The 23,609-nt window shown below is 41.0% G+C and overlaps 1 protein-coding gene across 1 annotated transcript in view; it reads right to left on the bottom strand.

Moving 5' to 3' along the window:
- Window positions 1-16,879: 16,879 nt before the first annotated feature.
- Window positions 16,880-23,609, bottom strand: part of LOC139203993 (GDNF family receptor alpha-2-like) — a 46,605-nt gene continuing 39,875 nt past the window's right edge. The window contains exons 7-8 of the mRNA XM_070833926.1: window positions 22,680-22,822; window positions 16,880-18,260 (exon numbers count right to left, since the gene is read on the bottom strand). Of these exons, the coding sequence (XP_070690027.1) occupies window positions 18,123-18,260; window positions 22,680-22,822 (281 nt within the window). The 3' untranslated portion in view covers window positions 16,880-18,122. The remainder of the gene's footprint in view (window positions 18,261-22,679; window positions 22,823-23,609) is intronic.

The raw sequence follows: 23,609 nt of genomic DNA, 5'->3' as shown, positions 1-23,609 counted from the left end.
ACACAAGGCCCTCCATCATTTAAACTGTCTATTCGGGGAACATTCACCCCTCCAGAGCTTGAATCACTCAGACCCTCTGAAAAAATTAAGTATGCATTTGTCTCATGTAGGTGCCGCTGCACTAACAAGCTGAATGGCCTTCGGTAATCCTCGGGCCTTGGTCTTTTCGTTCTTTCTGAAGTGCTACCCTTTTTTTTCATCTCCTGTCAAGGCTGACAGCTCCACTGTGTATCAGCATGTTCACCTGGGGGCGAGCAGAAGGGCAGATAGAGATAATATTGACAGAAGTTGTAGTCAGACACAGATAAATGATGTCACCCTGTAAAAGACAGAAGTGGAGAGAAAAAGGAAAAGAAAAAAAGAAATGGAATTTGAGCAAGAAAGGAAGCTAAAAAGGCCGAGGCGAGGTCTGAGTGCACAGAAGTAGGGCTTGAGCTAAGGCTTTATTGATTCTGTTGGCTTTGTCTGTCACTGCCTCAGAGGACACAGTTGGCCTATGATGTATGGCTGCTTCATCCTCTGCTGCTGCAGCAGGGGAAACAAGTGAGGGAGTCAGGCACTACAGGGACCTTGTGTTATGCTGCTGGTACAGCAGGGGCAGGGCAGCCCTCTGAGCCCCGTGCATCACAACTCCACTGAGATCTAGTGTGAACCAGGTAGGGCAAGAGAGACATTCACCTGCTTGCCGACCTTTAAGAACATAACTTCACGCTGAGCTTGATAAATCTCCAGCGCTCACAGCCAGACAACAGACAACATAAACTTGTCATCAATAAATAAAAATCCATACGCACATTTGAATTTTCCCCTGGCATAAATACGGACTACTTGTCCTGCCCGTTGCAGGAGATGAAGTTACTAAGATGAAGTGTGTGTGTGTGTGTGTGTGTGTGTGTGTGTGTGTGTGTGTGTGTGTGTGTGTGTGTGTGTGTGTGAGGCTACACACACACACACACACACACAGATGCTCCCACTTCAAAGCAGTGATGGCTGTCTCTCTCTGTGCAAGGCAATTTACTCTCCCCAAGATCTCTCTCACCGGCAGCATATAAATAAGCCGGGCACCAAGCGGTCAGAGCGCACGGTAACAGCCTGTCAGGTTAGATGAGGACAATGAAGTTGTCTCTCTGTCCCGCTCACCTGATGAGTGGCACAAGTTGAGACCATAGTACGCATTACACACCCAGATACTGATGTTGTTAAGACACACGCTCAAACACATTATTATTAGTATTGATTTAATGTACCTTGCTCAGCTCTGCTAAGCCACAGTTTGATGAGGCTTTAATTTATCAACATACTTGCCCTGTTGAAGGTGTTGGGCACAGAGCCAGGGCAGACATTGTCTTTATAGACGACTAAGAAGGATTAACTGACTTCAGATAAAAGTATAGGGCCATACACGTACAGATCTGCACATCGGTATACATCTTGACCCCTTGGGGATGTATAGAAGTGAGTGGTGAGTGGTGAATGGTGCCTCTGGTGCTCACCGAATCTCTGCTTGGAGCTTTTCGCTGCTGTTTCACCCTCATTTTAACTTTCAGACTAGATTTGCACATAATCCTAAATTAAGTTGTGGGGTTAATAGAAGAGCTCTTGATGATGATTTAATTCTTTTTATGCTGGGGCATAGAGGCGCAGGGTGACTGTGCCCATATGCAGTACAGATGGATCATTGCCAAAGTCACCCTGATCCAGTCGTTTTGCCCCCCAGGTGTTATGTGTGTCATATAAATCTCGCAAATTAAGTCATCCATCTCTCCCTGTGGTTAACACTTCACAGGCTAACAACAGTTAACTGCTTTGAAAAGTCTTAAGCATCTGCTAATAGGGATTATATGGAGTGTAACTAAGCTATAAATTGTTGCAAGGTGCATGACCATGTAGCGTGAACAGAATAGCAGAATACACCAAACACCACCTCCCTCTGAAATCTGCTTGCTTCACAGAGCACAGTCAAGTTATGTTAGCTGGGGTTGACACTCTTGTTGGTTTTTTGTGGTTTCTTTTAAAGATTGATGGTGTAATATACTGTACAGAATGTAAATTGTGATAATGGCTAACCTATAGTGACTTTTTGGCCTCATGCCAGCTCTCAACAAGTGTCTCAATCGAATCATGGAAATAGCCGCCTGTAAGCCAGTAGTTATTACTTTACAAAGAGGCCAGCTGCTGAAAAATTGCCTTCACTATCATATAATTAAGCTTCTGTGAACACCAGCACAGCACTAAACAAATGTGTTAATACTTGCTACATTAATTAAGGCCCTACTGCACTAATGCACTTACAAAAATCCTGCTGTAGACATAATAGCAGCTTGTGATTGCACTTTATTCACACTGTTATCTTATCCGTCTTTTATTCCGTGCCACAAACTGCTCATGAGCTGGTACCTTAAAATAACCCAACTTCCCATAACCCATTTTCCTCAGCCATTTTGTCAGTCCTGATCTTTCCTGATCACATAATCCTTTTTAGCATGGCTAAAGTAACTAAGGTGTGTTGACAGTATGAGGCTGAACCGCACAAATCAGCTTCACATTGTATGAAATAAAAGACTGTGGAGCTATAGCCAAATCTTTGGCTATAATGTTACTGAATTCAGAGAAGTTACTTATCTGCTTCACAAGGGGGCACTGTTGCCATTCACTTCATGAACCCTGGTCTCAGCATACACTCTTATTCATTTGCTCTTCCTTCGAGATGATATCATACATGAGATGAAATTATGTTATTCCTTGTAAGCAGGAGGGGAGTATTAACAACAGCCTCCCCATTTCTCTCTTTGGTTAAAATTAGCTGAGTGATCCAGGGGGCAGTCCCTCCATTGTGCTTGCGGCACACTGGGTCCCTGTTAATTTCCTATCTCAGTAGCGAGGCAGTCATTATCTGAGGATGGGCATCTACAATGGATAATTATCCTGGGAAAAGGATTTCAAACTGTGGAGAAAATACTGCTTTCAGGAAGGGGGCCTGAATGCACAAAAACACTGGCTAGCAGTTAGTCACCGCCATTACGTCTTTCTATCTGGCTTTTTCCAAACGCCCAGTTGTGATTGGGACCAACCTCCAGCAAAACAATTTTAAAATCACTACCCTTCCCCTTTTTTTCTCCACATAATTCTATATTTATTGCTGTTTTAAATCTCATTTCCAAATGAGCTTGCTGGCTGGAGAGACCAGATAATAGAGTGTGTAATTTGAGTGGACCAGTAGGCAGAACAGGGGAGTGGACACAAACACAAATACATGCACACCGGAACACAGGTGCATACACGTAAACACATATACGCACCAATATGCCAAGAGAAAATAAAAGTTGAAACTGTGCACAAGTGTGACATGTTTCTCTCACTGTTGAGCTGATATCAGTAATTACTTTCCTTTGTTTCAAAGGCAGCTTTTTGGGCGTGGGTGGGTTGTTTTAAATTGTGTCTTCCTTGGTGAGAAGTAAGACATAGTTAAGTCCAACATCAAACACTGTCTGAGAGAGTCCACTTATCAGCGCAGACACTCTCACTTTCATGCACCGACTTATAATTTTGATGACTAGGAAGGCTACTCGACCCCGATAAGAATCCTCTTCTACTGTCAATCATTTTATCACGAGTCGGAGGATAAATTACTCGACATAATGTCATGTCAATGTTATCTCTACCTCTTACATGCTGATCAATACTGCGGTCAATTTCTTTGTGTTTGAGGGGGCTCCGCTCTAACGGTGAAAGCGAAGGCTGGCTGCCAAAAGTTTAAACAAATTCTAGATCAGAAGCAGTTTGACCCCACGTTGCTGGAAGAAGTTCAGTTCCCTCATATGCCCTATGAACTTAAGTAAAAAGTACCATTTTATTCCACTGCAGACCTCATATCTTGTTGGGGAGAAGTCATACAGAGATTGAATTGATGCCCAGCTGCTCTGTGTGGTAAACTCAAATAAACTCGATCATATCAGACCAAAAGAACATTATTAATGACTTGGAGGAACTTCACACACATCCACACAGACATACACACTGCACACTGTTCCCTCTTCCCCGTTGCAGCGGCGATTGACCCGAGCGGCCAAGTGAGTAAGAAGCCAGATTTAGAAAAATACATTACACCGTAATGAGGTTATCTACTATAAGCAGATAAAGGTTAAATAAAATAACTGGAATTCTCTCTGGATTGGGAACAAGCGGATGACAACACTGTGCTCTGATTTGTTTCTGGTGTACTGTTTTAGCTCAATATAATTGGCCATACGGTCTGCAGAACACAGGTGATTTTCAGATAAGTGGGTCTGCATGGGGCCTGGTTCAAGCTAATGCTCAGCCACTAACGTCAGCAGTTGGTCTCCTTTTTGTTTCAACTCATTAGACCTGAGTGAGGGGTGGGGGGGCTGGGAACTGTAGTCCAGATCTCCATCCATCCATCCATTTTCAACCGCTTATCCGGGGTCGGGTCGCGGGGGCAGCAGTTTTAGCAGAGATGCCCAAACTTCCCGGGCCCCAGACACCTCCTCCAGCTCATCCGGTGGGACCCCGAGGCGTTCCCAGGCCAGCCGAGAGACATAGTCCCTCCAGCGTGTCCTGGGTCTTCCCCGGGGCCTCCTTCCGGTGGGACATGCCCGGAAAACCTCCCCAGGGAGGCGTCCAGGAGGCATCCGAAACAGATGCCCGAGCCACCTCAGCTGATCCTCTCCAGATCTATGATTTCTAAACTGGGGGTAGTTAAACTTCATGGTGGACTTCATATTTGCTCTCTTGGTATTGTAACTTGCAGATGTGAGTGCTTGGAGGGTGAGAAAAATGAGAGGAGACAGTGAGTGAAAGTAAATATCATAATACATTTCAGGCTCTGTCACGCTAAACCTGTCACTGTCACTTGAATACCGTAGTTCAGGATGTTGGGATTTTTTCCTCTTTACCTCCTCACAGGTTGAATCCTTTTCGCTTCATTATTCTTCTATCAGTGGACTGAATGTCCCCGTTGGCTGAAGATTAAGTAAAGATACCCACAAGAAAGACAATTCCAGCCAACATTTATGCATTCTGATTGTGCACCGTGCATATTGTATCATAAAATAAAAGGTGTCCATACTAGTGGTCTTGTACACATTTGCTGTGCTTTTACTCTTTAATATATTCTAATGTACCCACATTTCTAAAGGCTATTTAGCCACTTAAGTGAATCAGTTAGATCAGAAGGCCAGCAAGGACTATGAAAGGTTTTTGAATGCAATAGCCTTGATGATGTGGTCTGCAGTGTATTAGCCATGAAAATACTTGGATGTTAAACAGAAGGAGTCTTAAATGCTGCTGCCTGGACGAAAATCTCCATTTAAGAACTGTGCGAAAAACAAGCACAACAGCACATCTGTTGATAGGAAGCATTTGGAGGAACAATTTCTAGGCGAACAAATCTTCTGCTTTGTGTTTGTGTCCATTATTGTCTTATTGTCTTCCCCCATTAGCTATAAGCATCAACAAGAAACCATCTTCTCTTTCAGCATACTTGACCTCCTCAATTAATCACCCCTCCCTTCTTTTTCCATGAAATGCTTACTGTCTTCGTCTCTCTGCAGCCGTCTATCTTTTCTTTCCATCTCATAGAGTCTCTGATAGAGTCGTCGTCATGTCTGTGATAGAGAGCCAGCATTCATTTATGGTAATGGCATGTAGATTTCTTGGATACATACCACATTGATCTGCCTTATCATGAATCTTGCATCCCAGTTGTGCACTTAAGTTTGAACTTAAAGCAAATATTTAACTGCAAACTGCAAAGAATCTTTGTTTTAAGATCATCTGACTCATTGAATGGGCACTTATAAAAGAATAGTTCAATATTTTAGGAAATATGCTTATTCACCACTTGATGGAAAGTTAGATGAGAAGGTCGATACCACACATATCTGCCCATTAGATTTGAAGCTCCATATAGAAGCTGGTCAGCATTAAACTAGCATGAGGAGAGAAAACAGAGGGAAACGACTAGCCTGGCTCTGTGCAACAAAACAAAAACAAAATTCGCCTACTGGCAAAGCCACTGCTCCCAGCCAAGACACAATCCAGCAATTAACCCTCTGCAAAACGGCAAATCATCATTTTTATGGCCATGGCTGGCTGTTTCCCCGTTTTCAGTCTTTATACTAAGCTAAGCTAGCTTGCTGCATGTTCAATGCACAACCATAAGAGTGGTATGTCAGAAAATATCAAACTGTTAAGTCAGTTAATGAGTGGAGATATTTTACAACGAAGATTTCTCACAGTTTTCTGTTTAGTTTTTACATACATAGAAGATCATGTTTGGAGTACTTTGTTCTTCCACGTGCTCCCCTTTACAAAATGCAGCACTTGATGCAAAAGGAGTAATCATGAGTTATTATTTCGCGCCATCCTCAGAACTTGATTGTAAGTTGTAGCTACAAAATGCAGCACTTTTCAGGTTCATATGTGTGTTGTATTAGTATTCATTGAGAAACTGCTGCAGTGGGAGAAAGAGAGAACAGAATAGAAAACTTGGTGAGAAAAAAATCTTTCGCCAGGTTTATGATTTCTCACTTTTTGGTGTCTTTTTTTCTCTTGGTCTCTGCTCTCTTCTCCATATCTATCATCCTTTTGCTCCCCCTCCCCAATGCTCCACTACATACACACATACATACACCACACACATACACACAGTTTACAAAGGCCTCCCCCTTCACATCACTATCTGTAAGACATCAACCCCCGACCCTTTCGTTTTTTCCTCTTTTTCCCCAGCTTTCTCGTTATTTCTCACTGTCCACATATCTTCCTCCACCTTTCCTCCCCACACTGCTCCCTCCTTCCTCTCGTTTTTCTCTGTCTCTCTCTATCTCAGCCCTGCTTGACGTGTGGTTGTAAGAGGAGGTGTTTTGACCTGACATTGGGTTTGTTCAGCACGTCCGTCTACAGCTGCTGGAGGCCCTGTGGGGTCCTCTGGGGTCGGGGTTTGTTGGTTGTGGAGTGCGGCTCTCAAGCCAATACACTCATTCAGAATACAAACCTGGAGCTCACCTCTGAAGGGGGGGAAGAGAGGGACAGGGGTGAGAGGGGGGTTCAACATCGCCTCGGCTTTCCTCCATTCATCCCTCCTACCTTCAGGTCCTCTCTTTCTCTCTCCGCCCCCCCTCCTCCTTCCCTGTTCCCCTCTCTCTCTATGCCTCAACGCATACATAAAGTACACAGACTCAGGGTTGTACAACGGCCCTGGGCAAAGACCTAAAAATACAAGCTTCAACACACATGCACACACACACACATACGCTTGCAAGAGATTCCCAAAGCTGCTCTCTCCTATTGCACTGAGCTCTGTATGATGTTCACCTTTACTCAGACTTTCTTTCCACTAAATAATTCTCTGTCCACACTTTCACTGTAGTTTTTGATCTAAACTTAAAGCTGGAGTGTGTGGCTTTTACATATAAATGAACGTCCTTGTATTCAAGCGTACATTCAAATGAGTTGACACATTGCTGATTTAGCTTTACCAGGTAAATTTCTCTGTATTTTGCACTGTATCCCAGAGCTTTTGAATCTGGTGTCTATGGCGGCATTCCTGTGCACTGGTAGTGACTGGCGTTTTCCATTAACCAGCAATGATTGGTTTGTCAGAGCTGAAGGGAGGAGCAACTGTAGCAACAGAGTAAGCTACAGCAACTAGGAGTATGGCGGAAAAACTTAGGAAGAGTCCAAGAAAAGTTTCTAGTGCTCCAGATAAAAAAAGAAACTCAGTGTTCAGAGGAAGGATTAAATGTAAATGAAGAAAACGTTCAGCAGGTTAGAGCTGAAAGAAGAGATGTGAATGAAGGCAGACAGAGATGTCGCGTTACTGCTCTCGGACAGGTTGGTATTTGTAAAATATTCGAAGGAGGCTATGGAGCTATTCACTCCAACTAAATAAGGGATTATTGTCTTGAAACTGTGGACATTTCCTTTGTAGTTTTGAAACAATTTTTGAACATGAACATATGTTATAAGCACACCTAGACAGTGTTTATGTAATTGCGGTCACTGCCAAATGGATTAGATGAGAGTTCTGCACTGCAGGTTTAACACCATCTTAGCTTGGCCACAAATCAACACTGAGGTGTTTCAGATGTCAAAATCTTTCTTATTTGTCCCTTTTCCCCTTTAAGTTAATTATTGCAATGTTGAAATGGTGCTTCGCTATTTAGAGTTTATAATTTATGACCTGCTGACACTGAGAAATCTAATATTCATTATAATAATGCATTTTTATCAATACTGTTTGATATGTTGACATGACATTTCAGTCATGATGAGTGATTCTCAATATTGGCCACACTTAAATATTTATAATTCATTAATATTATTTGCTGTTGGTTATGATATGACTGTTAACACCATGAAAGAAATAAGACCACCGCCAAAGTTGCAGCAGATTTGCTAGAGCAGCGAAATATTCTTTTTTATTGTAATTGATGAAGCGCTAGAGTACAGTATTTCATACTCTGAGTAATTTTCTAATTGGTTGAGGGGTAGCAAGTTTCTGTAAAGCCCTGCAGTGCCCTCAGTGAGCTGAAACAGTCGCTCATCAGAGAGAAAGAATATCTCCTTGAGTCTCTACATTTTCAATGAAAATCTTCTTTTTCTCTGTATTGTCAACTGATGTACACCACTGGACTGCTTGTGGTGCCTTTTTTTTGCTTTATAATAGCAATGTTTTGCTGACATTGGCCATCTTTCCCCGGTGATTAGGTCTCTTATAGCACTCCTGCTGGAATATGTGCAGCTCATGTAAATATGATTACAAGTCTGGAAGACACATGCATCAGGTTATATGCAGTGTATGCATGTCCACAGAGGGAGTGCACAGAGAAGCTCTTACATTGGCCCCCTGAACACAGAGCTATGAATTGAATATATTTGCATAATGGATTTTCACACCTTACAGTCTCTTGTATCTTGTCTGATGTTATACATGGCTGAAGGTGTGGGATTAGATGAAGAATTAGAAGAAATGTTATAATATAGAAACAGAGGTATAAAAGATAATGAGCAGAGTTTCAAAGGGGTTTCTGTCAAACAATTCCTTCCTCCAACCTCAGTTAAGAAATACTGTAATCATGCAATCAAAATTCTAAAGAAGCAGATTGCAAAAGCCAAGTATTGACAAAAATTGTTGGTGTATTGCCGGTGTTTTGTTTTATCTGCAGGAGGTGTCATGGTGGGTCATCTTCTCTAAATTCAAATATTCCAGCAGTGAGAAAAACCAAGTCTTATTTTTTATTTATTTACTGAAAGCTCCTGTAATCCAAAAATCTACCCATACCATTTTAAATCACCACAGGCAGCAGGAATAATGAATCTTTTGCTATGTGTACGTCATAAACATGTAAACGCACCGGGCCGGGAGGTGCAAGAGTAATGAGCGCCAGTCTAAACAGTCTGTCATCATCTGTGCCTTTAGAGTGGGTCCTTTAACCGGGTCTCTGCAAAGTATATTGGTAGCATTATGGCATAGCGGTCCTCAATTTATCAATAAAAGAACCAATGTGTCACTCCTGCAAACGCACAGCCGGCATTTGCATTCAAGATAACGAGACCTGTCATGTGAATTTTATACTCTGTCTCCTCGCTCTGTTTGTGCTGTCCCTCTTTCTTGCTCTCTTGCCTTTCGTTTTTTCCTCCCGTTGGAAATTTGGATGAAAGCTCCTCCAGCGGCCACGTTGGCTCTTCGTGGACCTGAGTCCACTGTAATATTCACATACCACTCCAGTGCATTACTGATACATTATTCATAAATTTGCTTTGCATTATGCCATTTCTTTTATTCTACTCTGGTTAAATCTATTCTATTCTACTCTATTTTATTATATTAGGCTACATTCCTTGCCTTCCCACAATAATCCCCCTTGCAGAACTCTTCCCACCAACCACCTATTGTTGCAAGCCGCCTGCAGCGACCGCTGATACCAACTCTGGTTCTAGTTTCCTCTCTTGCTTTTTTCTTTGGGAGCCATTGTGTTTGCATTTTGCCTTCTGCTTTTGCAAGAATAATATGTTTTCAGAAAGCGTAAACAAAACTTAACTCAATTGCCAGCATTCTTCTGAGAGTGAAAAGTAGTATTAAAATACAGTAAAAATGCGCTGTTGACAGACCAATCCAGAGAGGGTAAACAATAGCTACAGTGGTGAGCAGCAATAATAATCCCTACGCACAGGACTCCATACAGTTCTATTATGTGTATTATGCGTGTATATATGTGCTCTCCACAGGATGGCTGTGAATGTACAATAAAGGCCAGACCACAGCTGTGAGAGAAAGACAGAGATCCCATCGACAAATCCAATAAGAGGAGTAGAATTTCATTACAGATGTTCAGCCTGGATATGACGGCTCCATCAATAACCGCCCCACATGTGAGAGGCAGAGGGGTGAGCATGACACATTCAAAGTCGCATAGCCATGGCAGAATCTATATCGGATTGTTTCACAGTTCCACTGGCTTGAGTCGTCCTCTCCCTCTGTCCTGCACTCTCTCCAGTGTCTCTTTGTTCTTGCTGATGCCTCGCTTTCATTCTCTCCGTCCCCATCTCTTGCTTTCACCTCCTCTTTTTTTTTTTTGTCTTGACAATAGACATGTCCAGTCTTTCTTCAATGGAGCAAGGAATTACATCTCAAGTGGTCTGGTTCAATACCGCTGTCCACTCCCTTTGCCAGACAACGAAGATGTTTGCTTAAAAAGATATATGGCCGTTGTTTTGATTTCCAATTACAGTCTCTCTTTCTGTCTCTGTGTTTCTCGCCTCTTCACTGAAACAATTTTCACTTGTCAAACTGTGTGTCATAAGTAAAACCTTTTTCTTACATAGCTCCCAAAGAGACAGTTTAACAATTCATTAAAAGAACAGCATCATTTCATGGAAAAGAAACACTTTTTTTGTTCTTTGGGGGGAAAAAAATCAATGAGCATGCGTTCATCTCATTTGGAGATATAGCCCTTATTGCCTCTTTCCCAATAACATGTAAACAGGATTTGGCCAGCCCTAACTAGCATCTTCTACATATTCATAATGGACTATACTGACAAATAAGTGAATAATTTTTATAATAGCATTTTGCTGAGGCTCACAAACAAAACCTTTGTTAACATAGCAGTCCATCAGAGATACTTGAACTCAAGTGTACAAAGGTCTTTTGAACGTTAAACCAACTTCACTAGACACTGAAGGGACAGAGAGGACAGCAGTGTCTAACAGAGTTGTTATTTCTCTTCAAAGTTTCAACAGGTCAATGTTTCAACAGGTCTATTCTCTAATCAAATTTGAAATAAAAAAACAACCCATACAAGTTCTCAAACCATTTGAGTTTTTCAAATGCATCAGGCATTTGCTTTTTCGGACTAAATTATCCAAAGGGTTCCAGCTTTTCTTTCAAAACTGTCTGTTGGTAAAAAAAATATTTTGTTTTTATGAATTCATAGGCATCCTGTACACCTAACATGGTAGTATGAAATTAACTACTGTCATCATGTATTACCTCCAACTAGATATTTTTCCGGAATGACATGGTCAGATGTGGATTAAACAGAAATATTCCAAATATAAAAGGGTTTTCAGGCATGGTATAATATAATATAGAAAAAAAACAAAACAAGGTTTTTGTCACGTTGCAGATGTGTCATTTATATTGATCAAATTTGTCTTGTCATGCAGGAAATCCACTGAAGAGGCAGAAAATATTTGTGTACGGTCACCATTGGGGTTGCATGAATGCAGGGTATCGAAGTTCACATTTTTCAATTACCTCTCGCTGCCATCTGGAACCGCCACCACATGGTTGCTGCCTTGGCCAACCTTTCTTTTATTTAATGGGTGTTGGAGGAGTTCACTTAATGGAAGCACATGTTGAAATTCCAAAATGCAACACAAATGTTCCAATAAGCAAAGATTTTGTCATTTAAAAACACCTTTAGTATCAGCCAGAATACCAATATATGTGAGTCTAACGAGAGCATCCCATGTTTCCTGATTAATACTTGGTAGTTCTTTAATTTTAGCCTCAGGTATTGTCACTCCTTTTCCTACAGTAAATGATGTGCAAAATATCAAGCAAACTTCAGAGAAAAGAAACTGGTGGCACAGCCAGTACCATGCTTCTGTGATGTGTAGGGTTAACACCCAACAGACCTGCTTTCACATTTATCTTTCTTATGTTTCCCGTCTCTGTCTCTGTCTCTGATTTATCTAAGAAAGGGGAAAAAGTGTTCTTGACAACAATAAAACTACTGCAGTCCATCCAGAGAAAGCTAGACTCACTGGTGGTGTTCCATCTGTTTCTCTCTAATCACTTTTAATTCCCTACAACTGCCATTAATACCTTATTGCAAATTGATCGACCAGAAAGGATTTCTCACATTATAGTGAAATATTAACACCTTTAGTGGAACAAATGGAGGTACAAAGAAATCATTTGGCTTACTGCTTGTGACAAAAACATCTGAACAGTTTTTGCTGGCATTAAAGTCATATTTAATCTCACATGGGTATATACTACACACAACAATATGAGCACTCCATTACTTTGAATCTATTTGCCCACTGCTCTCTCTCTTTTCTCATTTTTTCCCCAGCGATTTATTTTCACAGTGAATTACAGTGCTAAGGATACATGCTGTGGCTGGGATTTTTCTGCCCAGGCATTAAAAGAACCATTACTCTCAGCTTATATCACAGTGGTTCTGAGAGTCATTAGTGCATGCCATACATATTTATCAAGAATCAACACATCCAGGCTGCCGTATCAAACTTGATAAACAGGAGTTCATATCAGGCGTCCCATTCTGTCAAGCGTGAAAGTGATATATTTTCAAGCAAATCTGTAACTATTACAGACAAATATTTCACCGGTGGATCTTTTTCAGCTGTCAGCGGGCAGCCTACTATACTTTTCTCTTGCATGATGACATAAACCACATTTACAACTTATTACAAGCGTTTACATCAGTTCCTGAGCTAATCGCCAAACAAAGACTGTGACACACACTGTGAACACCACGGTAGCAGATGTATCACACATTTCTCAGACACAACTCATTGGCACCTTACCAAACTTAGGGTAAAGGGTCCAATTGCATCATTAACAAACTGCTGTGGAGAGGAGAAGAAGAGAGTTCCACAAAAACAGGTGGGTGAGTACAGAAAGGAATGATGGGACGGCAACGGGAGCCGTCTGTGATTGGAGCATCCCTAGCCCCAGTAAACCTTTCTTCTCTCTTCGCCATGTGCAGAGTGTTGATAAGAGACATCATCCCACTGACTCATTAATCAACTGTGAAATGTACAGCTACCTGCCGCTTTCTTATTCCCGTGCCCCCAAAACCCCACCGCTTCTCCTCCTCTACCCGTCTGTAAAGAGAAGAAACAAACTGGGCTCCACAAGTATTCCTTTTGAAAAAAAAAAGGAAAAAAATGCTCTCCCAGCAAATTCACTGTTTCAAGATTTTTTACTCCTTCCCAATCATATCCACATGCACACAGCCTTGAGTACACATACATTCACACCCAGCAGTCCGTGTTTAAACACAGGAACGCAAGGACACGGGGGATAAAAGGAGTCCCCGAAAACTCTGCAACAGACCACTTTGTTCTACACACTCAGACACATGTCCAACGCATTTCTGTCTCAGTAGCTTAAATTATGATCATGCAGACAGATAACCATGTCATTCTGGCTTTGCATCTAACATCCCAATACAGCTGCCACCGTTCACTTTTTTCCCTTATAAAAGTATTTTATTCTGCCTCTTTTCAAGCTGTCCCATCGCTGCACTCCTGCACCAGTAACATCTGCTATAAAATGCCTGACACATTTCTACATTGTGCTGTGTGTTGTGTAGGTGTCCTGCATGTACATTCTCTTAAGCTGTGCTAGAACTGCTGATCTGCTGTCTTTTTCACCCCAAACTCCAGACCCGCCCCAGGGAGGGCAAAATGAGGGGAGGGGAGGTTTGAATTTTGATCAGTTTATTTGCATTTTCTACATGTCAAAACCCTTAATTTATCTGCCAGTTTTGATCGCCTTTATGGGAAGCTGACTGTATAATCACTCGCAGTGCGTCATCAATTTTTCTGAGAAGTAAGCAACAAACTGACCAAATCAAAGTTTGATTAATAGGCAGGGAGGTATAGACAGCATTGTTCTGGTGACAGCTGCATAAACAAGAAGCCCAGAGAGCTTTTAGCTGTAAATTTTCTGATTGTAAAATATAGACAGCAGGGCATAGGTTCACTTTCATGTTGCATTTATGGAACCGAATTTACTGCTATCAGGTAAACACTGTGATTTACATTTATGAAGGATTCTATTTGGTTCCACTTCTGGGGTGAAAACTGAAAAACATTTGATGTTGTCAAGGGGGTTGAACATGAAGTGTCAGTCAGTGACTCCTCACAGTACATAACACAAAAACATCACCAAACTCTTGTTATTGTCCAGGCAAAAATGCTGCAGCCTGCTTGTATTTTAACCTTCTCCCAGTGATAATCTTGCTGTAGATTCTAAATTATTCAGGCAGAATGTAAAATACATGGTGGTGTAAGTGACTGCAGGTAAAGGAAGGCCAGAGTTTCAAACTGGACAAACACATCTTGCCACAATAAGCTCAAATATACAGTACTTCTAATTTAATATGGAAATGTAAGCATATGAAAATAATAAGGTTTTCATGCTATAAAAAGGACACAGGTCTGTGTTGGTGAAAAATACTGTCTTGAGCACTGGGTTGTGTCTGTGATGGGGCCTGCGCTGTATTATGGCTGTATTGCATTATGGACTACTGGTGCTGTTCTTGCTAGGGAATTGGCAGCTCTGCTTCATCTTTGATGGATTTCTCCCTCTGAAATTGTTTAACGTTGATGTAAGATGCTTTTTGATTCTCAAACACTGAGCCCGACTTTTACTAATGATGTTGTAGATATGTTTTTCGATAGATGATCAGATGGATTTATTTAAAATGAACCCGTTTTCTATTTTTTTAATTTTTTAACATAGACAACCATATCTCTAAATCATTCTATACCTTGAGAGTTATGTTTAGAGCAGCTTTTAAACTTTTACAGGGGTGCATTGTAATTCAAAAGGACTGCCACATTGCCAAGAACAATCTCTGATAACACATAGATGCTTGAAATGTGTGTGGGTTGTATACTTACTACTGACAGCGAGCACAAATGTATTCTGTACCATTTTATCTTTTAAAATACTTTGGTAGTTTGAAATGATGACTGATGTTACAAATGTGTACTTATTTGTTGTGATACTGGTAAAAAAAAACAACCCCAAAAAACACTACAAATGGAACTGTCTCTACTGTTTACCTCATAGAGTCACCATATCTTTTGACATCCAAAGTGATAACAAGACCGAGGCAAAACATCAAACATGGTGTCACTTTCCAAATATGTTCAATGTGGAGCTCACACTGAAAAATTATACATATTATATTCAAGTGTCTGGCATTTTATACTCTCAGAGGCCCAGAGCAGTAAACTCACCAGTTTAGGAAATCACTGTAATTTCAGCCAGACCTGACCACGCTGCAACCACAGTTAACAAAAACATATTGAGCAGAGTTTAATTTTACATCTGTTCCCGTGACAGTTGTAAACCTTTTTCTAAGTCAGTTGGTAACATAATGCTGTTTGGTTCAGTAGCATGCATTCATGTGGCACAACACTATAGTTGATGTGCCGCCTGAAGACATAAACACTTTGGTGGAAACACTGATTGTGCCTCAGTAACTGTCAACATTCATTCACTGCAAGGAACAAATTATGTATGCATAAAGATAAAAAAATACATCTTTCGTCTGCAAACATACCCATGAAAGTTTACTTTTTTTTCCAGCATATGTTAGACGGTGTACATTTTGAAGAGAAAATACATCATGAGTAAAATTATATTGTCCAATATGATCCGTGTGAAACGGTTTCTGTACTATAAATGTACTATTTGTAATATGAGACTCACATGCTCATTTGTACATTAAAAAGGTCATTTATAAAAGATCTTTGTTCGGGCATAACTCCAACTTTGTGGACAGAATCCACAGTTCTTATTTTGTGCAAAAATCAAGTGGGTATCATTTAAAGTTAGAATATGAGATTCCCTCTCTGTGTTGTGACTGCATTTACAGCAGCAGAGGAAAGGTAGTAACACGGGAAGGGAATCATTTTACAAGATCCCCACTAGATTTGGTGAACTCAGACTCCTGAACTCTCTTCCATCCATTTCTTACAGTAAAGTGACACTAGGAAAAGATATCATCACAGCAAGTGAGGGCATGATGAGTGATTACAGAAAATAACTTTGTCAGTGTCCATATGAGGCCTTTGAGTACTCGACAAAATCTGAATTGATCCTTTAAGAAGTATATTTTCATCCAAAGTTAGTATGAAACTGCCCTTTTCTTGCCGAGATGTAGATTGATTAGTGGTTGATTCATATTAAGCAAACTACATGAGAGGGGTATCTATCTTCTCATCTAACTTGCAGCAAGAAAGTGAATAAGTGTATTATCAAAAATGTCGCACTATTCTTCCAGATTTTATGACTACATTGTTTTGGAGGCAACTTTATAAAAACTTTGGACAAAAAAAATTACCCTTTTTCAACAATATCTTTTTCAGTAAATAGATGTGGCCATATATGTGCGTGAATTGAGGATATTTTTTGAATTCACATAACATGGTACCTTTAAAATATTCTATAACAGGAGAAACAATTGACTTAAAAGACTCTCAAGAACTGGTGGCTGTCCTTACTCTAAAAAAAAACAATCCTGCAGTTAATTACACTATGCATCATAACCTCCGCTCTCTGAGGGCGCAGATTGAACTCCCACACTGACAATTTAAACTGCTGCTTATAAGCTACTTTTCTCCTGCATGTAAACATAGGCACACGCACATTGTAATAACTGTCCACACACAGTCAGTGAACACAGTACGATACTCACACACAGGTTATGGCTTTCCAAGCAGTTTGAGCTCGTTTAATCTCATCCCTGTATACATTCTTTGTGATCAAACCTTTATAGACAAATATAAACGCAGATAATGAAGGCCTTCCATTAGTACCATCACTCAATACAGAGCTGTCTTAGCATACAGTTATGTCCATTCAAGGTACTGAAGATATCATTCTTCTGAATGAAAGAAAAGTGTTGTATATATACATAGAGACAGAAATATACACATGTGCAGGTGGAGGTTTGGTGGACACCCACAGTCATCAACAACAACATCTCAAATGACCAAAGAACCATTAACTTGTAACGTCTCCGTCTTTAGTTCTTTTCACCGTCTGCTGAAAAAAGTTTACTGCAGCACCCAAATGAAAAGAGCCGTACGGTAGATTGATTATGGACACGGATACTATACCAACACTTAGAACACTGAGTAGGCTTTACAGTTTAGAGTTTACACTTGTGTTAAAGAGACAGAATGTAATCATCCCCCGTTCCCGCCCCTAAATTTGTGGTCTGTTCATCCAAGACAAGATTAAGTCGAGAACCAATTCAAGACAAAAGAAAGTGTGACTGATAGCAGAAATACGTCTCTTTCTCTCTCTCTCTCTTCGCTCTCACTCTACCCCATTTACCTCTTCCTCATTCCTTTTCTCTCTGCAACAATTTCTCCACTGTCAATCCTGTCTTCTTTTAATTACGTTGTTCATTCTCTCGCTCCCACCGTTGGTGAGAAAAGTGCTGAAGTCTTTGACATGATCAGCTTCATTGCTCCAGGTTTTTTTTTTTGTCTCAGTAAGAGAGAGAGTCATTCCCGGAGAATGGCCCTCATGGCCTCTCCTACCAAGGGTCCTTTTTAAAGCATTGCGCCTCATCACTGTTGATGTCCGCCCTAACAACACATCAAATGAACAACAAATTCAAAATTGCAAAATTTCAATATTTTCCACCTCTTTCCTCTCTTTGTTTTTTTTCCTCTTTCATAAATGCCATTAATGTCAACTGCCCAGAGATTCAGCCTTCTTAATATCAGTCACAGAAATAACACCTTCTGCTTTTGGGATCAGCTTGTGGGTGGATGACCTCTTTTTCTCTCCTCCTGGCGCTTCTATAGCGCTTCTATAAGGCATGCTGGGCCAGGACAAGAGCCAAAGCCAGGCCAGGAAGCAGAGCCCAGACGTTGGCACACAGACAGGCAGAGTGATCCTCTGGCAGGCCCCGGGTTTTGCCCAGGCCACCTTCTGTTGGTTCAGGATACTGTCCAGACAGAGGGACACACAGAGGGAGAGAGATGTGTAAAGGTTAGACATGACTCAGTCACTTGTGCTGCTTTCGTGTTCTGGCATTTGATGAGAGAAAGGAGAAGGGGGAGGGGTGGAGGTGGAGGGAGTTGAGGCAGGAAGGGGTCAGAGCTGCATAAGAGAGACAAGGAGTCAGAAAGTCAGAATAAGAGCAAGAAACTACATGTATCCATGGCAGGCTCACTTTGGCACCAACATTAAGTGTTTGATCCACCAAATGTTTTGATATGTGAAGTATATTTCAAGCTCCTGCTGCTTAGTATGCTCTCTGCTTCTTAAACAAGTTGGCAACAAAGGATGGCTTCTTGTGAGGACTTTTTCTTTTTTCTTAAACTCTTTTAGGTTGTGCCAGCAAGTCTCTAAACAGTTTTTAAAGCTATCATTACAGACTTTATTTACAAGAAAAACATGCGACGAAGCCAAACACACACTACAGACGCCAGCAGCAGCTGTGAATTTCTTTCAATATTTCATAAGGCATAAATTACAGCAAGTAGAGGGCGAACAAAACACTTGCAAGACCCCTATGCAGTTTGACTGTACGCAGTCAAAACACTACAATGTTTATTCTTATGCACAAGAGACAATGAAGTTATGTACAGTGCAAACTGACAGTAAGCCATTCAGCTTACCACACTGTTCATATTATGGCAGAGAGCAGAGGGAACATATCAGTCCAGATATTAAACTGTATGGCCTCCAGATTTCCACAGTCATATCCACACTGCAATTGCGTTATTATGTGCTTTTCCATAAAATTGTTAGCATTTTGAATACTTTTTCAATTTTCTCGGATTCTTGTAACACAAAGCATAACCATTTGCCTCCAAGTTAAAGTACTCTCGCTCAATTTGCAGAGGCACCATTTTCAGTCCAGCACAGCAATACAGAGGCACATCATAAGGAACATGAAACATTTCCCCCTCCTCCTCCTCCTCTTCCTCCTCCTCCTCCTCCTCCTCCTCCTCCTCCTCCTCCTCCTCCTCCTCCTCCTCCTCCACCTCCTCCTCCTCCACCACCACCACCATCCCCTCAACTCATCTTCACCAATGTAACCTTGGCAGAGATTGCACTTTGGTCCATTTCCCTGTACACAGAAAAATACATCTACTCAGATGTTATCTACCAGCACCTCATCTTCCAACAGAACAAGGCAACGAGAAAATAAATAATGAAACAAGAAAATAGTGTTGAATTACATTAAGAGGACAGGCATATTTTTTCCTGTAAAGGGAAAGAAGGAAGAAGAGAGAGTGAGGGAGAGAAAGGATGAATATCCAAAATAGATGCAGTTATCACAGTACCTGGGCTTCTGCATTTACGCTCTACAAAGAAATGGTTAAGTGACAGTTGCCAAAAAAAAAGGGGGGAAAAAAGCTATGGGTAGCTTGACAATGCACCAAACACATCCGCGACTAAAAGCCAATTAATTAGCAAGAGCAGTGATGTGTGGCAGCAGCCTGTTGACATGAGTCCAGATCTCTGGCTGCAGCCAATATCCACACATACACTCTTGTGGGCTTGTGAGAAGGTGCACACACGCACATAAAAAGCACAAACATATGCATACACGTGCATGGACCGTGGCAGAATACAGGCAATGTCAAAACACTCAAACACTTTCACACATGCACACACCGAGAGAGGATGGAAAACATTCAGAAGCATTTATTTAAACTGTTGATAAGAACATATCCCACTTGTCACTGAATAGGTTACTACACATGTAAACAGTGGGCGTTTTCATTATCTATCAGCAGATTGTCAAAGTGCAATAGAGCTGCATGTCCCAAGGCTAGTTATTGAATCACCCTGAGTTACGCAGTCTCTGTCCACAATCAATTTCATTCAATTGAGCTGAAAATCAACATGGGACATGGGAACACACACAACACCAGTTTCCCAATGTTTATGAGGTTGGGAGGTTTGGGGGGGTGGGGGGGTTGCTCCACATGCAGAAATTGGTTTATATGACACTCAGAGTGAAGCTTGAAAGTCAAAATCAAAATGATAAGTTCAACCTTATCAATTCCTTGTTCAAGAATCTGTTAAAAGAGGACATTAAAATTCAGATTTACAGTTATAAAGCACACACAATTCATCTTATCTGTGAGACCCACACCAACCCTGTCAATATAGCAAAGACCGCATTGAGAGTTTACAGTTTCCTTTATCCAACTCTAAATGTTACTTTAAGAGAAAAATAATTGCACGGATTGTATAGATTGTATGAATTCTATGGATGATATGGATTGTTTTTCTCCTTACAAATAAAGCTGGAGTTGTGATGGCTACCCCCCTGACTTACAAGGCTCAAAAGACCAAGCTTCAGCCCACATGTTTACTCACTGAGCATGGAACAAAGCCCACAACCACTGGCAGTGACATTTTGAATAATTATGCATCTAAATTAGCTGAAAATACTCTACACGCTATAAGAGAGCACAATGACTGACATGAACAGGCTTAGTCACAGACTGCAGATTCTTCTATATTCACTCTTCTCTAACTGTGCTTCATATTATAGGTTATCCTTTGGTGTCATGGTCATTTGTCATCCATCCATCCATCCATCCATCCATCCATCCATCCATCATAAACCCAATGGATTATGTTACCCAGGCTATTTGTGCGCATGTGTGCATGCACGTTTGTGTGTGGTACTATGGGGGCCCACGCTGGCCACCAGGAGATTTACAGCCTTGGACAGTCAGTCTTCTGCCAAAAGGACTCATACCATAACAACACTCCCCAAATTTATCTGCCAGGGAAGTTTGACAAGTTTTAATTGCCAGGCATAGTTGTCTGAGAGCGCAGGGCCACCCAAAATGTCCCTACCAGCTCCCTCTCTAATTATAAACTTCCTGCTTGAGTAATCACACGTCTTATTGTTTCCTAATTACCATTTTTACAATAAATTAAACACCACGCTGCAGTGAGACGGGCACAGAGCGGTGCATCAATACTGACATACACACAGAACCTTTGGAGAGAGCAATTCCACCATCCATTCCCTCTCTCTCCAACACCTTTCCAAACATACGCACTGTTATTGTTATCAATGGTGCTTGTTCATTAATTCTCCTCTTTGCAACATTTTCAAGGTTTTAATTTGCTGTCTTCACAACAATGAGGGTTTCTGCGTAAAGGACAATACTGCATGACTCGGGCGCAGTGTGACCATTTAATGGCTGTGAAAGCCACTGGAATTACTCAAAATAGATGTCTTAATGGGAGTCATTCAGTCAGCGTGCATTTTTGCATTCAGAAACACTGCACGCTGCTTGGATTTTTTTTGTACATCTATAAGAGTCATTGAAAATTACATAAACAATAACATTAACAGCAGCAAACACTGCAAAAGGTTTTCCAAATTACAGTTTTTTTTACTACAGTGTCTAATACAGCCAAGCTTGGTAACTAAGTCTCCTGCAAAGGTGAAAAACATCATTAGTCTTACACCAGAAGACTGCACGGCACATCTAAAATACATTTGTAAACCAGAACAATATTTCATTTTGAGAACAAATCAAACTCAACAGCTAGTTTAAAGAAAAGAAAAGAAAAACCCTCTTCTTGCCTCAGAGTGCGATGAAATATTTCTGTCCTGGTCAAGAGAGACAAAGAGAGGGGGAGTCTTTGGTGGACAATATGGTTCTGTCATTTTCATGTTTTATTTGAAGAGAAAATGAGGTACAGTTCTATTAAAAGACAAACACACATGCATTCTTGCAGCACAGCAAAGAGTGATGTTATTCTGCTCCAGACGGTGAACTCAGTTATAGCTGAGTTGACTGCAGTCTTCAGAGTAGCATTCAGCAGAGAACAGGCCCTGGGCCAATATTTTAGAACCTCTAATCCAGATTAAAACCCCCACCTCCCATTTCTTTCACTATTTCATTGTGTGAGAGAGAAATATAATATTTCAACCAAATGTCATCATCTTGGGTGTAGCATAAACTGTCTTATCATAAAGCGTCTGTTCTGATGTGCCAATTGCTTTAACAAGCATAGAGATTGAATGTGATGTGAATGTGAATGGTGTTGAGCTTCACGATTTTGCCTCTCTACAAAATCCTCCTTTCACAGAAGCAGAGGGGGGGAGTGTTTTGTGGGTCTTCTTGTAATAGGTCCATTTTATCAAATTTATGCAAAGAAGTTACTGGAAAATGCTGAAAATGTATGGATATATGTATTCGTGCTGCAACAACAATCGCACAATTTCACACACGGTCACCTATATATCATATGACTCCAGGATTATACACCTTGATTCAAAAAACCTACCTGATTGACAAAAAGCATCACATTTTGCATATAAATGTAGCATTTGTAATATTCCAAGCTATGAAACAATAAATGGAAACCTATTTACCTTTGGGATGGTGATGAAGGGAGGTTCTGAGGTGCCTGTCGACCAATCTGCCCCTGTCTTCGTCGTCACTGAGGGACCTGGGACAGACACATTTTTGTTCTGCATGTTGTCTATCCCATAACCGAAGGCCTGAATGGCATTCCCTGCAGGGACAGAGATATAAAGTCATTTGTTTTTGACTGCCGTCCCAGTAAGAAGCCAGTTAGCAGACAGACAGCTCTAAGTCAACTTCTTGGTCCCCTGCCCAATCTTTGGCAACCGCGGCAACAAGGGAGGGTGGAGTGGGATTGAGGAAGGAAGAGTAAAAAGAGTATGGAGAGCCAGTCTTTTTGCTTTGTCAGTAAGCTTGAGAGTCATACGCCAAACTAATCAAAAACTGCAATCGGAGGTTTGTTTGTGACATCTGTTTTACTGTCTTACAAAATACCAGTGAAGCCTTATGTTCAATATTCTAAGCTGTGCTTTATTTTTGAATGTCTAACATGTTTATGCTATTAGTTTAGCGAGTAATTATTCTTCTATAAGGAATCATGCGGAGACACAGTGGACACATTTGTCAAATACAAACAACACTGGTTCATGTCATCAGCATATTACAAAAAAGCCCTTTATGCTGCAACAGCCGTTCTCAAATTGCAACAAGCTGACCAAATAGTGGCATACTGTCCATACTTGAGATGATGAACCCCAATGTGTTTGCTGGCTGTTCAGAAATTCAGAAATGGACTCCTTTAGAGGAAGCAAATCAATCAGCTCAAACAGAGAACAGAAGTCTGTAAATGCACGCTGTATGGGTGCTTACATATACGCCTGCAGATGTACTGTATGCATGTGTGTAATTTTGTGTCTAAGTGCATGTGTGAGTCTCTGCAAAAATGTGATAAATCCCTGTTCAGTCAGCTTTTCAGCTAGATATGGTAAAATAGGGGC

Source organism: Pempheris klunzingeri, chromosome 7 (genome assembly GCF_042242105.1).
Source record: "Pempheris klunzingeri isolate RE-2024b chromosome 7, fPemKlu1.hap1, whole genome shotgun sequence".
Taxonomy (NCBI): Eukaryota; Metazoa; Chordata; class Actinopteri; order Acropomatiformes; family Pempheridae; genus Pempheris; species Pempheris klunzingeri.
This window is presented reverse-complemented; position numbering and strand designations above follow the sequence as displayed.